Source organism: Theobroma cacao, chromosome 3 (genome assembly GCF_053813885.1).
Source record: "Theobroma cacao isolate CCN51 chromosome 3, ASM5381388v1, whole genome shotgun sequence".
Taxonomy (NCBI): Eukaryota; Viridiplantae; Streptophyta; class Magnoliopsida; order Malvales; family Malvaceae; genus Theobroma; species Theobroma cacao.
The window spans coordinates 36,918,420-36,935,122 of NC_142641.1; the positions used below are offsets into that span (position 1 = coordinate 36,918,420).

The following is a 16,703-nucleotide window of genomic DNA, read 5'->3' on the forward strand; positions in this document are numbered from 1 at the left end:
GGTGATAGGTATGATACTATTCATTTCTTCTTCTTTGCCTCTCTCTCTCTCTCTCTCTCTCGTTCAAGATGTGTTTTAAGTCAGATACAAGAGTCTCTCATGGATATTGATTTATTTTATAGGTTAGAAAAAGGATTGATCTGCATTTAATATGCATTGCGTTTATGGTGAAAACTTTCAGTAACTAAGGATTAAATATAATGGTTCTTTGTTAAGAAGGAGCCTTTTTTAATGGGATTGCTGATAAATATAGCTGGTGTTATACCGGTTTTACAGAACTTATCCATTTAACATGAAAATAAGATGATGTTACAGAACATGGTTGCTTGCTGCTTAAAAAAAGGCTTGGCATTGAGAACTTATATGGGCTTCAATTGATTGTGCGAAGTGCCAAAGACAACTTGCCTATGGGTTTTGACTTACGCATTTGCTTGTTTGTGTAGTAGCATGTACACACAGGAACATCCTTTAAAAAGCTTAACTTTTAAGTGTGGCTTGAGTAGAAGAAAGGCAAGGAACAAACGAAATTGCATGTCCTGCTCCTGCCCACATGAATTGATATTATGAGTGAGATTGGAATAATGAAGTTCCTTACTTTTCATGACTTTGGTTGAATTTTTTCTTTTAGGGTGAAAGAAGCTCGAGATTTTGTCCTGCACATTGGGGCAGCAATGCACATATTTGCCAACACATTTTAAGACATGAAATGAAAGTGCCAAGAATTACCCGCAAAACATGTGGAACATGAACTTGGTTTAGAGACTGAAATAACAACTGGTGAAACTGAGAATGTTGTGTACAATAGCATGTCCATGTGAGACAATTTATTCATACCCTGAAACAAGCCCAAGGTTGCCCTACCGCGCATTTCACAACCCCAATTTAGCGGCTTCCACCTCGCAAACGAGCAGTCTTCAGCTGAAAATCCTTGCCCTGAAGCAACAACTCAGGTGACCCTTTTCGCAGGGTCAAACATTTCAAATTGTTTACTCAGCTAAGAAAGCTGAGTCTGAAAACATCTTTGAACCAAGGGAAACGGAAAGAGCAGAATATAATGGCAAAGGCAACGCTACAAACAACCATTTTGCATACAAACAGTGGAAATCAAACAGCTTGGAACAACTCAATCTGCTAGTATTTGAATTGTTCGGGCGTATTTTTGTGTTATTTTTTTTTTCTTCAAAAGCTCAATTTGATCTGAATTTCTAGTTCAGACGCAAGAGTGAAGAAGAAACATAAGAAAAGTAAAAATCCGGAAGAAAGGCATGGCCTTCCCTTTGCCTCTATGACTTGCCGTTGGCCCCTTCGTATCCTCTAGGAGGAAGAAGAGGGCAATATTATCCAAGACATGCAATAGTGCTCAACAGTTGTCTTTTTCTTCTTCCTTCTTCTCCACATTTTTGGGCTGAAAAGCTCAGAGCTCAGATAGAAGAAATAAGAACAGATTGCATTGTCTTTTTCTTGCAGCACCCCCTGCTTATAAAGACCCTGGAGCCTGTTAGACAGGTGTCAAAAGCTCAGTCTTTGAGGTTTTGTTTCTTCTTTTTAAAGAATAAGAGACGGAAGAAAACAGATCAGCCAAGAGTGTCAAATTTGCAATGGTCCCGTCGTATTATTCTCTCATTGGGTCATCTTATCCTCCACTAAGAATAAATTATTATTCTTTTACTTTACCCAAATCATCATGTTAGGTACTAATATTATTACTTACATACATACTCATGGATTTTATTTATTAATGTCCCTAGTCTTTTCATCACCATCTATCTCATCTCATCTCATCTCATTACAACCGTCCATCAAACTAAGATTTACATGGATTGATAATTAACAAGTTAAACAACATGATAGGAGCCTAGTCATGCCATGTGGAGAAAAGATAGAACCGATAAATGGAGGGGAAAAGGTCACCTAGCAGGTAGAGGGTTCCCTCTCCAAAGAAGGGAATGAAACCATAAACAAATGGAAAGGTCGTTAAAGCAGTCATGGCAAGAAAGGAAAGAAAATATTATCCTAGTCTAACATGGAAGGAGATATGCCCTTTCTCTTTTCAAATGTAAAGGTACAAACGCTTTGCACCGTCCACTTATTAGTTTTCTTACCCCATTTGAAAATGGGGTGTGAGAATCTATGCGTCGATTGGCACTAATCCAGTTTAGTGGGAGATATTAGGTGGCTATATGTGGAAAGAAGTGTACGTAAACCAAACAAAGAATAGAAACAACTTTATATCTTCTAATTAGAAACTCTAATTCATTAAATTAAGTTAATTGATTGGTCCCTTGGGAATAATAATTGAAGTCTGAAGAGCTTGGATATATTCTCATCTCTTTTCTTCAAAGTTGGGACAGGTGGTGTGGAACGCTTGACTTGTGAACAAAATTAATTAGCTTTTGGAACAGAGGTAAGGACGTCTAATTAGGAGTTTAATTCATCCATTTTCCTGAGAGCTATTTGTTTTACTGGCCATGGTTAATCACATATATAATTAGATCAAGTTTATTGATTTGGATTTTAGAACAGTGACGACCCCCCATTACAATAACGCTCACATGGTCAACAATTAAGTATTTGTTTCATAATTTACAGAGAAAAAGGTTGATAAAAAATTTATGAAAAGTGTTCTTATAATAATAATTGAAAAATAATAAAATTAAAATTTAATAATTATTGAAATCAAAACCTATAGTATACTCAGTCGAAAGATCTGTAAGATGTAAATAATTAGAAGATGTTCAAGTTTGTTTATGTCCAGAAATTAGAAGTAAAACTTAGGTTAGTCATTGGACGAGGCAATTGATGGACGAAGATCCTCGACCTTCACTGACTTGCTTTCTAAATTGTACTATGAAATTATAAACATATAGATGTAGTCATGTCATGATCGATTATATATTAAGATTTATGATCGACTACTGTGGTGAATATTGATGATAAAGGAAGTAGATGAATGGTTGAACAAGGGAAGACTAAAACAAAATAGACATGCAAACGTAGCAGTCAAGTGGCGATCGCCATCAAGGTGGGTTTGGCCAGACACGACCAACGTTACTTCTTTGTCACACGTGTTTCCCAGGCTTGCGGAAGTGGTACGTATTATGGCGAATTATAATGTTAATAAGGATTTATTTATCTCACCACGGACGTCACTGTCATATCAGGTGGACGTGCCGGAGTGGTTTTCGGGCATGACTAGAAATCATGTGGGCTCAGCCCGCGACGGTTCGAATCCTGCCGGTCACGGCTTTTGTTGTCCCAGCTCAAATTTCTTCACGAACCCCAGCCTATTACTTGGTTTTAATAAATAAACCAAGTCCCGAGCACATCACTGAAGGTCCTGTTCCTGTAATAACACTTAACAATCTCCGGGACGTAACAGAAGTTCTATGTCGTGATACGTGGCTGGTGATTGCAAACGGCCTAGTCAGAGTCGAGTATGTGGCGTCCGACGATGATCCATTCCATGGATAGGTGAAGCTTTTGCTTACAAACCTCGTAGTGAAGTAAGTCGGTTGGACTTGACCCCAAGCACTATAGATCACGTAACAACCTTTGTCCCCTTTTTTTGGGTTCTTTTTCTAGCTTTTTCAATTTCTCCTCTCCACCCCAACCCTAACACGATTGAAGTGAAATTCTGGATGCGATCGTAATGACAAGGACCAAGGAAAACATCTTGAGAGATGAAGCGGGCAAAATGGGGACTAGATAGCCAACGAGCTTTATTTGGGTCAGGGCATGGACGATTAGGCCTTGTATCTTACTGGCCCCAAGGAAAAACCAAATGCAAACAGATGAAAAAAAAGAGCAAAAACAGAAAACTGTAGTTGAATGACGTGCCGCTTCGGGAGGCTTCTACCCTGGAGGTGTACACTTAAAAATCTAGAGAGGTGTCACTTCAGTTCTGTGCTCTGTTACGTGGCTCCAGAATCCTCTCCACCTCTCTGCATCCTGGTGACATTTAGTATAAATCCCCAGGATTCCTAACAAATCTCCCACCACCAAGCAATCATCAGCACAAAAAACGTTTCTTCAGTAGTTACTAGCACAATACAATCGAGCAAAAAGCTTAGTATCTGTCACTTCTGTAACAAATCATGGCATTTAGATCGGCTGTAAGTGATTGTTTAAAGATATATTTTTTCATGTTTTCATTTTTTATTTTCGTCTTGGTTTTCATTAAAATTCGCTCCATGATTGCAGGGTTATTTGAAGCAGTTAGCAAATCGCTTAGGAGGAGATGCAACATATGCAACCTCAACCGCACCAAAGATGAAGTCATACGCACCAACGGCCGATTTTGGTTACGGTCAAGATGTGAAGCCACAAAAGCGAGTGAGGGGTGACTTCGTTCCTGTCTACGTAGCAATCGGCATGATAGCGCTGTCAGTGACCCTGGGGCTTAAGACGGCACTGCATCAGCTGAAGAACTCGCCACAAGTGCGGGTGAACAAGAAGAGAAGGGAGACTCTGCCGGAGGTGGAGGAGCCTGATCGCGTGCTGGACGAAGCTGATAAGTTCCTCAAGCAGTCGTTTTTCAGGAAAGTTACCCATTTTCAGGAAAATGATTCTGCCTATGCCTTTCATGACTCCACACGCCGTGATATCTTCACTCACGGGCCTACGCCTCGGGCTGAAACTCTGAAATCAGTTGGTGTTGATCCCAAATTTCGTGTTCTAGAGGGTTAATTACCGTACAATACAAAAGAATTTTCTTTTTTTTTTTAATTTTTTTTCCTGCCTGTTTCGATGAGGGAAGGGGAAATTTCTAGATTCTCTCCTTGTGGCTCATGACCTGATGTAACTGTATAATGGTTTGGGTAGTGTTGTTTTGTGTTGTAAGATAAGCCGTCGCTTCACTTACTTGGAGGCTGATGTCTTGAAGTCAGTTTCAAGTTTTATAGGATAAGGATGGACTATTGATAATGAAGATGTGTTATATGTCTTGTCATTACCTGTTCAGGAGCAGTCTTCCAAATCCCCACTCTCCATGAAGAATCAACAGCAAATTAAAGAGCCAGAATTACACACATTTAGAAAAAAAAAAAACAATTACCAAAAAAAAGCCATAAAATTTTTCCTAAATATAACTGATATTTAGGTAAGTATGGATTAATCAATTGTAGTTGTGGTCTGATTGTCGAGTGGTTACCCGTCTTTAGAAAAGAAAAAGGGCTAGTATCCTACAAGTGGTTAATATCTACCTTGTCTTTTATGGATATATTCTTTTTGAAAAGTAATCTTTTATAGAATATATATCACAACAACTGGGTAAGTAACTGGGTGTGAGTGTTTACTTCTATTTTGTTACCATATTGAATATGATAGAAATATATGGATACATGAAAGTAGTTGTGGCTAAATGATAGATAGGTAAGCTCTATAAGTAGTATTAGTAGTTTTTAAGCTAATTTCGGATAAGGATAGCCTTGTTACGTTTTAGCTTAAGGATTTTCCCAGTCAAAATATAATGATTCTTAGATAGGGATGTAGGGATGTAAACGGGTAAAATATTCATTTTTTAGGTATTTTATTTGAAATTCTTAAAAAAGTATTTAAATTTTATTAAAATCTAAATAAAATAAAAAAATATTATTTCAAATCAAATTTTAATAATATAACATTATCCGTTAATTATTTGAATCTATTAAATATCTAATTAAATAATTTAAATAATTAAAAATTGTAAAAGGTTTAATTTTATTTCTATTAATTTATAAAAATAATTAATTAAGATGGCAAAAGTTGTAAAAAGATAAAAATTTAAATCTTATAAATTATAAATTTTTGAAATATTATATATAAAATTAGATATTCACGATTACCCATGTAATAATAATAATAATAGCAACGGGGCTTATTTTATTAGGCTTTGGTTGAAAACAACAACCCATTCGGTTGAAATTTCAAAAAATATCTTCTATCGTACCCATATAATAATAACAACTCATTTACATTCTAGACTTTGATTTAAAACAACAATCTATTTACATCTCTAGGAACTAATTGAAAAGAGCAATCCATTTACATTCGTAGGTCCTTGATGAAAATTCAGAAAGTATTAGGACGTTTTAACCCATTTACATCTCTAAGAAACCTATGACGAACATGGATAGAAGAGCCTCTTTTCAATAAAGAATACTTTCCTTTTTCTTTTGCTTCTACATCGTTTGGCAATTCGGGATTGGGTTGGCTGCAAATAGCAACTTATTTACATCTCTAGGTGCTGGCTTTACATTCCTAAGTCCTGACTAAATATTCAAAAAATATGTTGGGCGTTTCTGATATTTCTCAGTATATCAAAATAGAAACCTATAATAAACAACAGTCTATAGGGTTGTCCACGACGACGCTTAAGGAAGTAAGTAGACAAATGCTTTCAAAAATTCCAAAAAAATCTCGTAAGGAAGTAGGCAATGCTTCCACAAATCTCAATAAATCCCACAAGGAAATAAGTAAGGTGCTTTAAAAAATTTCAAATCGAACAGATAAGAGAGTTTTTGGTGACGTTGCACACTCCATCAGATTAATTTTTTGGAGAGAGGATAATGGCTTCATGACACTAGCACATCCACCGTCACAACCCTCTTCTCCGATGGCTGCTCCTCTCTGCCGCCTCCCTTTGTTAAGCATTGGTAACTTTTCTCCCACACTTGCACATCCACCATCACAACCCTCTTCTCAGATGGCTGCCACCTCCCTTTGTAAAGCTCAGATAACTTTTCATTGTTTTAGATAATTACAACTAGTATGTGTTTACTCGTCTCTTGAATAATTACAACTAGCATGTATTTATTCTTCTCTTGAATTATTTGCAACTAGTATGTGTTTATTCTTCTCTTGAATATTCATGCATGAATCCTAGAGGGGTCTAAGATGGTATTATGTGTCCCAACTATTTCAAAAATACAGGTTTCCAAAGTTGAATTATCCGTTCAAACTACATTCACTCGTTCACTAGAAGTAGAGCTGTCCAGAGTTAAATTATCCCTTCTGTTCATGCTTGCAGGTTCGGGCAAACTTTTAATATCAAGTTTATCTGATTCAATTATATTATTTTATTAATAAACAATATATTTATATTTATATTTTTAATATATAAAAAGTAAATATAAAATAAGTTTATTTATTTATTAATAATATAATAATTAAATAAAAAGATTAAATGGAATTGGTTTTAAAAAATGGGAGGACAGCGGATGAAGAACAGGAGAGCATACGCATTTCAACTTTCAAACTAAAACAGATGCATGGTGCTCACTCTTCACCGTTCAAGAATGGTCAGCTACCGTGGTGAGGTACTTTGATACCGTTACACAGGATGCGTAAGATGCCCGTCTGGCGAAATTCAACAGCGTTTCTTTGTATCGTATGATTTTCTCTCCGTTCCAGGCAATTGATTATTAACAGAACTGAATTAGGTGAGGTTGTTTGTAGTTTTTCACTGCAGTTTTGCAGATTTTGTTTTATTCGGCTTTTCGAAGTTCTCTCCCTGGTTTCCACCTGCTGTCACTACATAGAACCTTGACATTGTGATACGTTCAATCTTCAGTTTATCGATTCATCTATCTTCTTTCCCTTGAAAAAGTGTACTTGATACAAATTTCAACAAGAGAGTGCGGTCTGGTAGGATTGTAACATCCCCCAAGTCGTTTGCAGTTGAGCAACATCCTCTGTATCCTATCCACACCCTGCTCTTTTGAACTTAAAAAGAGTCATTCAAACAGTTTCCATTTCTGTTGGAAACCTTCAAGGAGTTATATATGAATCATGGAACGGACGATGTTTGATATTCTGTGACACCGTCGTAGTGAAGTGTTCAAGTTTCCAGCTCCAGCATTTAAATTTCCAGGCTTCAATGCCATGCCCATAACTAAGATAGCATAGGTAAACTATACCACTTAAAGCTCTAAATGACTCTTGCTAATATGCAGGGCCGGAGACTTTCTGTTCATACTTTATAAAAACAAATTGTAAAGAAATATGTGGACAGGTTTGAGTTTGACAAAATTGTTATCGCATTTTGGTTAGTGTCTGATCTTTACTTTGGAGCACATGGAGAATAATGGTTGAAATATATATTGATTGATACCCATTTATACAAGACAAGGTGGATGCTTAACATCGTGAGAATTCATTCCTTAGACAGCTAGTGTCTCATTTACGCCTATATATTCCTTCGACTATTTGTTGCCACCAACCTTATCATGGTAAGAGCCAATAATGTTGATTCCAGCAAGATTAGAGATAAAGAAACTAGAGGATTCTTCAGAATTTAATCTGGCTTGATTTGTGATTTCGCAGATTTCAGTAAAGATGCTGACTGCAAATTGACAGAATGACAGTTAAGAGGAAAATCTTAAGCAACTGAGCATTAACACTTTGCCTGATGCTAGGAAAACATGAGATATAGAAAGAAACCACTTCTATTCAAATTCAATAATTATGAAAGATCATAGCATCATACAGGCTGCAAACCAAACTATGTTTCATATTATTAGTTGCCAGAGATCGTCCTGCACCAATATAAACCTTATGCTTTCTTCAGGGGTTTTCGTGATAATGGATTCAATCTCAAATTAGTTAATTACTTATGTTGCACATAATTGATTGGATTCCAGCCAAGTTCTCATCCAATGTGCATGTTGTTGTTACTTTACATTTTGACTTTTGTGGGTGATGGCCTTTTCCCTCAACTGGCAGTTAGGCTAAGGATTCCATGTGTACAGTGACAGGTATGTGTACAGCTCTAGTGGTCTCACCTTTTGCTTCTAGATAGAAGATATGATTTATATTGCAGAATAACTTCAATACCCAGTTAGGTTGACCTGCAAAACAAAAGCATGAGATATTCACTTGACCCTTGTAGTATGGAATGAGTCAATGAATTAAGATCATCCTTTTATTCTTTAAAGATTTGAAGGCTACAGATCCCATACGTTGACACAAAATACTTCAACAGATGTTGGTGATCGGCAAAAGACAGATAATATATGGTTAGATTTGCGTTGCTTAAGCTTTATTTATTCGCATACAAGAGTCAATGGAGTAATGTGAAAGGATGCAAATAGGGGCAGTTATCCCTATATAAACCCTCCGGAGGTTTATGATAGGTATAAGCAACTCAGCATAGACAGGAAATTGTCTGAGTAATTTTTGAAGAAATCGGAGAAGGTTCCAGTTTCCCTCAAAGGCTTCCAATATCTCCATTGGAGCCCGCGAGGGATACTGAAGTCTTACTCCTCATGAATTGCACCATATCTTTGATTATACAGCAGCATTAATGAATGGAGGCAATGCCTTTTTCTTTCCTGTCCTATCTATATATGTTGCATGGGCATCATCCTGTCTGCAGGTAATTAATCTGTTCAAGAATAGAGTTAGAAGGTAAAGTTTATGATCCTCACTAGCAATTAAAATTGATAATATCATAATGATTTTATTTTAACTAGCTCGTCCATTTACCTGCCAAATTTATTAACATCATTTTCCCTGTTGTGCACTTATCATTTTGTCAATCCGAGGCTCCCAAGGTTGCCCTGATGAAGGCTATTGTTACTTCTGTAACAAGATAGTTGTTTCTTACATCCCAAAGAGGGTCCCCTAAACCCAATCTGAGATAAATGGCAGATTCCATATCAAGTTTGATTTCGGTAAATCATCAAAAGGCTGTATCAGTAATGCTATCTGCTGCCAACTTCAACATGCTAACAAGTATTACTTGCTGCACGGTTATTGTAGGCTCTCACAAGGAAAGGTTAGAGAGAGTTTGCCATTGAACTCTGATGATGCAGACCCAAAAATTCCAAATGCAATCACCTACAAAAGAGAAATCCTTGTGCAAAATCGGAAATCTGTTGTTATATGTGGTTGACCTTCCTACGATGATTACTTACATAACCTGGGAAGTTTCGGAGCCAAAACAGGCAGCATAAACCCAACTTTGACATACACGCCAACAATAGTTACAGTTTAGGGCGGTGCGACGTTGAGAAGTGGAATATCTGTTTTCTGGCTGGAGAATTGTTCTTGGGACCCCTGCAACGGAGTTTCTTGCAGCCCTTGAGCTGGTTAAAGGTCATTTTCGCTAGTGTATGTGGCATATTAGTGCTCATTAATTTCTTGAAGATTTCATGTCGATAAGCTCCCTGCGCTGTGCTATATTTGTAGAGTATAATATTATCACATCTTCGGGCAGCAAAAGCAAAGATCTCGGAAATTTACTCACATTGAGATAGAGTGTTTCTTGTCGTTTGTTTTTAGAACTTTTGACTGAATCCAAACTGACGAGGCACTAATCCCATAATCTACTACCACATCAACGGTTGTTCCAACTTCATAGAATGTTACCAAAGACACTGCATTAAACAAAAGTTTATTTTGTTTCTACCTCTCGCAGTTCCATAACATGTCAGAAAATAACAGGAAGCTTCTTTGTAAGTTGCTTAAATATTGGTTTTAAAAAGCGTCCTCAACCTCAAGAGTCTCGTCGATGCCATTTGCATTAAACCAAATAAACAAGAAAAGGGGCAAAAAACAGCACAAAAAAACAGAAGAGAAAGCTAGAGACAAGTTTTCACTTGAATCTCTATATATAAATAAATCCCACAACTCTCTCTTTCTCAGCAACTGCCTTTCTGTTTCCTTCTCTTTACAACTGAGGCAACCAGGGACTCAACGGTCTCTAACTCTCTCCCTCAATGGCTCTTCTGGTAGATCTGCAACAATCCTTCTTTTCTATTTCCAGGTGGAGCCGTTGAGGTGAGAGCGTTATAGAATGTTGGCTCCCAGTCTATCAGCATCAGCAAGGGTAACTTCAGTGATCAGCACAAAGATGGATTATGTATCTGATGACTATGCTGGAACCAGGTAGCTTTTCATCTTAGTTCAGGTCAGCTTCTTAGTTCACTGCTTCATATTATAATGTGCAAAATAGATACTGGTATTAAGCAGTCCCTAATATTATAACCTTTCGAGTTGCTAATGCATGCAGTTCTCATTAATACTACTCTGAAGTTGTCTTTATAAAAACCAAACGTATTAATCTGCTGCAGCACTCCTTTTCTCTCAGTTGCAACGTATATTGATTTTAGAGAGTTTGAAAGTTCAGCCAGAATTAGATTAAAGTTTGCATGGAGCCATAAGAAAAGGGGTATGCATGGGCTTGAGCTTTCCTCTTTGTAACATCATCTGTGGGTGGTTCCTCATCCACATTAGATGCTTTGAAACCTTGAAATCATACGGTGGCTTATCCAACGAATTCACATAAAGAAAATTAAGTTACCTTACTATGCCAAGCTAGCTGGCTACTAAGAACATGAGACAGACACTAACTCCAAGCTGATGAAAACTGGTTTCAATGGTGAATTTCATTTAAAAAATAGCCAAAATATACAGGTAAAACCCAAAATGGTATACCCTTCTCTGTGTGTGATGTTTTAAGTATGAGTTCAATAAACTTGAAATTTTGAGAATTGCTTCATACTATAAGCGAAGATCTCATGCATGCATATAGAATTGTACTAACTTGAAACTTTGAGAGTTGGATGATCATCCATTTACTTTTATTTCAACTTTGATAAAAAAAATTTGATTTTTTGAATAATTTATTAAAAGAATGATATAATTATTTCGATTTGTAAATTTATAAATATATAAATATTATAATTTAGAAAGTATACACGAAAAAGTAAACGTATGATCCATTTAATCAAATTTATATAAAATTTTTAAAAATTTAAATATTACCAAATGACCATGAATAAACCAATCTGAAAAAACTTGAGTAAACCTCAGGATTCAACTTATTACTCTTCCCAGCAACCTGATAACTCTAGGACTTCAGCAATAGTATGCAAGAAATGTAATAAAAGAAAGGGAAAAGGAAAAGAAAATGGAAATGGAAATGGAAATTTCTGCTGACGGGTCACTTTGGGTCCATTAAGTATCCACCAAATGGGCCTTGACCCTAACCTTTTCCTCCTTTAGACTCAGTCAAGCCCGGGGAACAAAGAATAAAAGGTTTCCAGAAGTCAAGTAAAAAACAATATACTAATCTCGTATATAAGAGAGTTTGCTGGATTTTCTTACGTGTCGCTCACCGATTGGCTGATTTCACGTGGCATGTAATGTCATTGGGTGAAACAAGTCGACACCAGTATCACTACGATCTATAAAAATCTACGACACATTTGAAGATTTGATTAGATTTAGATTCAGATCGAGAAAGAAAAGGGAAAGATATCACTCATCATCCGAGCTAGGGTTTTTCCGATTGATGATGATGGGGCGTTTCGCTCTGCTTCTGCTTTTATCTTTCGCCTCACTGCAGCTCCTCTGCTTCGCCGCTGATGACGATGCGGTAATTTAGTTCACTTTACCTCGAATTGCTAAAGAATATTTGAATCTGTAAGAAGTGGTAATGAGATTTTTATCTGGGTATGTTTTAGGTGTTTTACGATTCATTTGATGAGTCATTTGATGGGCGATGGATCGTTTCTGATAAAGACGATTATAAAGGTGAGTGTTTTTGTTGTTTGTTTCTATTTATGGATTTCTCTCGTGGAACGGTTTCTTATAGGTTTCCTTTTGGTTGATCTGGGTTCTTTTGCAGCTCTGTTTTCTTCATGTTGTTTTTTAAGATGTTTGAAAATGTTGATTTATTGGGTTGACTAACGTTTTGGTGTGTTATTTTTAGTAATTATTGATTGTGGAGCTTATTAATAGAACTAGGAAAGATACTTTATATTAAATAATAGGATGAGAACCCTTGTTGACCTTTGCAGTTGAACTAGATTTAGTGGGAACGCTCTTTTTAATAATATAAAATTAAAGAAACCAAGTATGCAGAGAGCATACGTCTCTGCTGCAAAGATGGATCTCTAACAAAGTGGTAATTGTGATAAGATACTTAAATGATTTATATAATCTACCATTTCTTTGACCTTGACGTGAGATACTGATTATTAGTGTTCAAGCTCATTGCTTTTGCTTATATTGTAATGCATCAGATGATCTTACTTTGCTCCATCATTGACAATCAATTTTTTTTATGCAGTTTTAGGAATTATTTTGTAATTTATTTTTTGATTAATGACCATCAGTCCTGGAATTTTGTGGAATTTGTTTTTTGGCCATTTAATCTACCAAATTGTACACTTGCAATTACAGTTCAAATATTAGTTGCTTGAAGTTTGAGGTAGTCTTGACAGATGTAAAAATATCCTTTGTGATATCGACATGCTTTTTTTTTTTAACTGCGATATCGATAGGCCTATTAGATGTTGTAGGGAGTTGAAGAATATACATTGATGTGGTTTTGGGATTGCAGGTGTATGGAAACATTCTAAGAGCGAAGGGCATGATGACTATGGGCTTCTTGTGAGTGAGAAGGCTAGGAAGTATGCCATAGTGAATGAGCTTGATGAGCCTGTGAGTCTCACAGATGGAACAACTGTACTTCAATTTGAGACTCGCCTCCAAAATGGACTCGAATGTGGCGGTGCATATCTGAAATATCTTCGTCCTCAAGAGGCTGGATGGAAGCCTAAGGAATTTGACAATGATTCACCTTACTCTATCATGTTTGGACCTGACAAATGTGGGGCCACAAACAAGGTGCACTTCATCCTGAAGCATAAGAATCCTAAAAGTGGGGACTACGTGGAACACCATCTTAAATACCCACCATCTGTCCCATCTGACAAGCTTACTCATGTCTACACTGCCATCTTGAAGCCTGACAATGAGGTTAGAATACTGGTTGATGGAGAGGAGAAGAAGAAGGCAAATTTGCTCTCAGCTGAAGATTTTGAGCCTCCACTTATCCCTGCCAAGACAATCCCTGATCCAGATGATAAGAAACCTGAGGACTGGGATGAGAGAGAAAAGATTCCTGATCCAAATGCTGTGAAGCCAGATGATTGGGATGAGGATGCGCCCATGGAAATTGAAGATGAGGATGCTGTGAAACCAGAGGGATGGTTAGACGATGAGCCTGAGGAGATAGATGATCCTGAGGCAACCAAGCCAGAAGATTGGGATGATGAAGAGGATGGTGAGTGGGAAGCCCCAAAAATTGATAACCCAAAGTGTGATGCAGCCCCTGGTTGTGGTGAATGGAAGAAGCCAATGAAGAGGAATCCAGCTTATAAGGGAAAATGGTCTCCCCCACTAATTGACAACCCCAATTACAAGGGAAGATGGAAGCCTCAAGAGATTCCAAACCCCAACTACTTTGAGCTTGACAAGCCTGACTTTGAGCCTATTGCTGCTATTGGTATTGAGATTTGGACAATGCAAGATGGAATTTTGTTTGACAATATTTTGATAGCCAAAAACGAGAAGGTTGCTGAGTCATATCGGGAGACTGCATGGAAGCCAAAGTTTGAGGTTGAGAAGGAAAAACAGAAGGCTGAAGATGAAGTTGCTGGATCAGACGGTCTTGCAGGCTTCCAGGTAATTGACTGGCAAGCTTACTTGTTATTGCTATTCTTAGTCAATCTTTTACTTTTAAACTTAAAAGTTGGTAATTACTCTCTTGCAGAAGAAGGTCTTTGATGTCCTATACAAGGTTGCTGATATTCCTTTCTTAAGCAAATACAAGCTTCAAATTCTTGTAAGTTCTCTTCATATGCATTTTCATTTGCGAATTAATAACTCATTGGTGGATTTCATCTGAAATTTTGGGTTCCTCTTTTAGGACCTCATTGAGAAGGCTGAGAAACAACCAAACCTAACCATTGGTGTCCTAGTCTCTATTGTGGTGATCATCCTCACGGCTTTCTTCAAACTCATTTTTGGTGGGAAGAAGCAAGTAGGTTTTTTGAACCCTTTTAATCTGGTCTTGTATGTTTATGTTTCTGATTTTTGCTGCTGTTTGTCTCACTCTATTTGTTTTTAACTTTGGCAGCCAAGAGTAGAGAAGAAAACGGAGGTCGCTGAGACATCAAATGATCAAGGAAGCAGTGGAGAAAAGGCTGAAGAGGAAGAGAAAGAAGAAACCACTGCTGCTCCTCGCAGAAGGAGGCGTGACACTTAAAAAAGAGATGGCTGGTGATCCATCAGTTTTCACTTTGGGCAAATTTTTCGCTTTTTGGCGTTTTACCTAGCTGAAACATTCTTGGGTTCTTGGTCATTTTTTAGTTTTACTTCTGAATATTAGTTGTATGAATTGAAGAGTGTAAATGAGACAGTTGTTGCCTGCCTCGAAGCAAAAACCAAACAGAATGGGTTTGAGGGTATGAAGTTTATCATATGCTAAAGCATGTTTATCACTTTTAACTGCAAACGTAACTTCTGAAACACCAATGGCGTAGAATCTTGTTGTACCTTAGGCTATTAAAAAATGTGAGTTCAATTTTTGAGTATTCCTGCGAATTTCCTCATTAAAATGGGAAAAAAGCTATCCATCTGGAAGTTTGAAGATTGCTGAATTATGTTACATTCCGTTCTGTTTCTTTGTATTTTTCCTGAACTTTGCAAGAGGCACTTGAAGCAATTATCGTGATGATAAACCCTTTTTGAAAAGTCACGAGGACCGATACAAAATCTGGAAAAAGCTGAAGGGCATTATGGACATATTTTCTCTCAAAATAGACAACTGTAGTAACCTAACCACCATGGAGAGCTGGTGCATGGTGAGAGAGTATAAACGGTGGTTTTGATTTCAATGATAATAAAAGCACTGCCTTGCCCCCGTTGTAGATCCGTTTCTGTGCATGCGGTTACTCAAGCTAATTTCCGGTAAAACCTTTTTCCAAAAGAAAAAAAAATGAAATGTTATTTTAAGTTTAAAATATTTTAAGCATCCACTGTCCGCTCGCTGACATAACACAATTTTCACTCTACTCACAAAACAGTCACTCCCCTGTCCATCTTTGCCTCCCTCACAAATATGGGCTCACTGACAAATCCCTCTGTCGCCTCTCCTCTCTCAACTTCCCTCCATTGGTTTTGTCTCCTCCTCTTGTCGGGGCTGTCTTCCGCAGCCCTCACTTCCCAGCCATTCCAGGCTATCCTCGACTCTCCTTTCTCCCACTGATTTGTGACGAGTTATCTTGCTTGTTTCCACATTTAACAATATTACGATTTTCTTTTTGCTTCTAATGTGTTGATTTGTCTGCAAAAAGAGCCAGATTTAGCATTTACTATACGTTATGATATGATCACTCTGCCTAATTTTTTTCATCTCCCGGCTGTAAGCTTTCCATTTTTATTGTGAATTTGACTCTTGTTTGAGAGTATGTCATGATTCCCTTGGCATGTCTTGTTTTTGGATCTTGTTGACTATTTTTGTGCCAATTTATTCTTCAGTCTTTGTAAAAATTTATAGATTTGAACCTTATTTGGTGATTGTGCTTTGGATGTCTAGGAATTTACATTTCTTGTCTGTTGAAGGTGTTTGCAGTTGATTTTTTCTTATCTTAGAAATGGTATATTTTTGCTTTTCTCTTTGTTTTTTTTTTTTTTTTTTTTTGAGCTTTTTAAGTGTTGGGCTCTGTTAATTAGTGCTCCATTATAGCTTTTCCTCTCTGGTTTTTGGTTGAATTCATTGTTTTTGGTGTGGGGTTTTGAAATTCTTAGCTATTCTTTTGTGTAAAATATAAAAACCCCGCCTTTTAAAGTGATTGGAGGGGGGCTTTTGGATTTTACCCCTATTCCTTTCTTTTTCACAAAAAAAGTTTGGAGATAAAAAAAAAAAAAGA

General features: G+C 37.0%; 2 protein-coding genes and 1 long non-coding RNA gene across 3 annotated transcripts; all 3 read left to right on the plus strand.

Annotated features, from left to right (window-relative positions):
- The first annotated feature begins 3,961 nt into the window (after positions 1-3,961).
- On the plus strand, positions 3,962-4,948 carry LOC18605225 (NFU1 iron-sulfur cluster protein). Its single transcript, XM_007038117.3, has 2 exons — positions 3,962-4,112; positions 4,201-4,948. The coding sequence occupies exons 1-2, from the start codon at positions 4,095-4,097 to the stop codon at positions 4,684-4,686; spliced, it is 504 nt and encodes a 167-aa protein (XP_007038179.3). The 5' UTR covers positions 3,962-4,094; the 3' UTR covers positions 4,687-4,948.
- A 4,180-nt stretch (positions 4,949-9,128) lies between these two features.
- LOC148763776 (uncharacterized) lies at positions 9,129-10,386 on the plus strand. The gene is made up of 2 exons (XR_016025390.1): positions 9,129-9,650; positions 9,739-10,386. It is a non-coding gene; the product is annotated as an uncharacterized LOC148763776 (long non-coding RNA).
- Positions 10,387-12,196: 1,810 nt separating this feature from the next.
- On the plus strand, positions 12,197-15,286 carry LOC18605229 (calnexin homolog). Its single transcript, XM_007038121.3, has 6 exons — positions 12,197-12,358; positions 12,447-12,516; positions 13,328-14,454; positions 14,543-14,614; positions 14,699-14,812; positions 14,909-15,286. Exons 1-6 carry the CDS (start codon positions 12,275-12,277, stop codon positions 15,035-15,037), a joined length of 1,596 nt encoding a protein of 531 aa, XP_007038183.3. The 5' UTR covers positions 12,197-12,274; the 3' UTR covers positions 15,038-15,286.
- The last annotated feature ends 1,417 nt before the right edge of the window (positions 15,287-16,703 follow it).

What these genes read in the sequence shown, in the direction of transcription:
- LOC18605229 (XM_007038121.3), top strand. Translation starts at nt 12,275, where the DNA reads ATGATGATGGGGCGTTTCGCTCTGCTTCTGCTTTTATCTTTCGCCTCA. An exon ending in TCGCCGCTGATGACGATGCG is followed by an intron (nt 12,359 to 12,446) that starts GTAATTTAGTTC and finishes GGTATGTTTTAG; the next exon opens with GTGTTTTACGATTCATTTGA. An exon ending in TTTTTGGTGGGAAGAAGCAA is followed by an intron (nt 14,813 to 14,908) that starts GTAGGTTTTTTG and finishes TAACTTTGGCAG; the next exon opens with CCAAGAGTAGAGAAGAAAAC.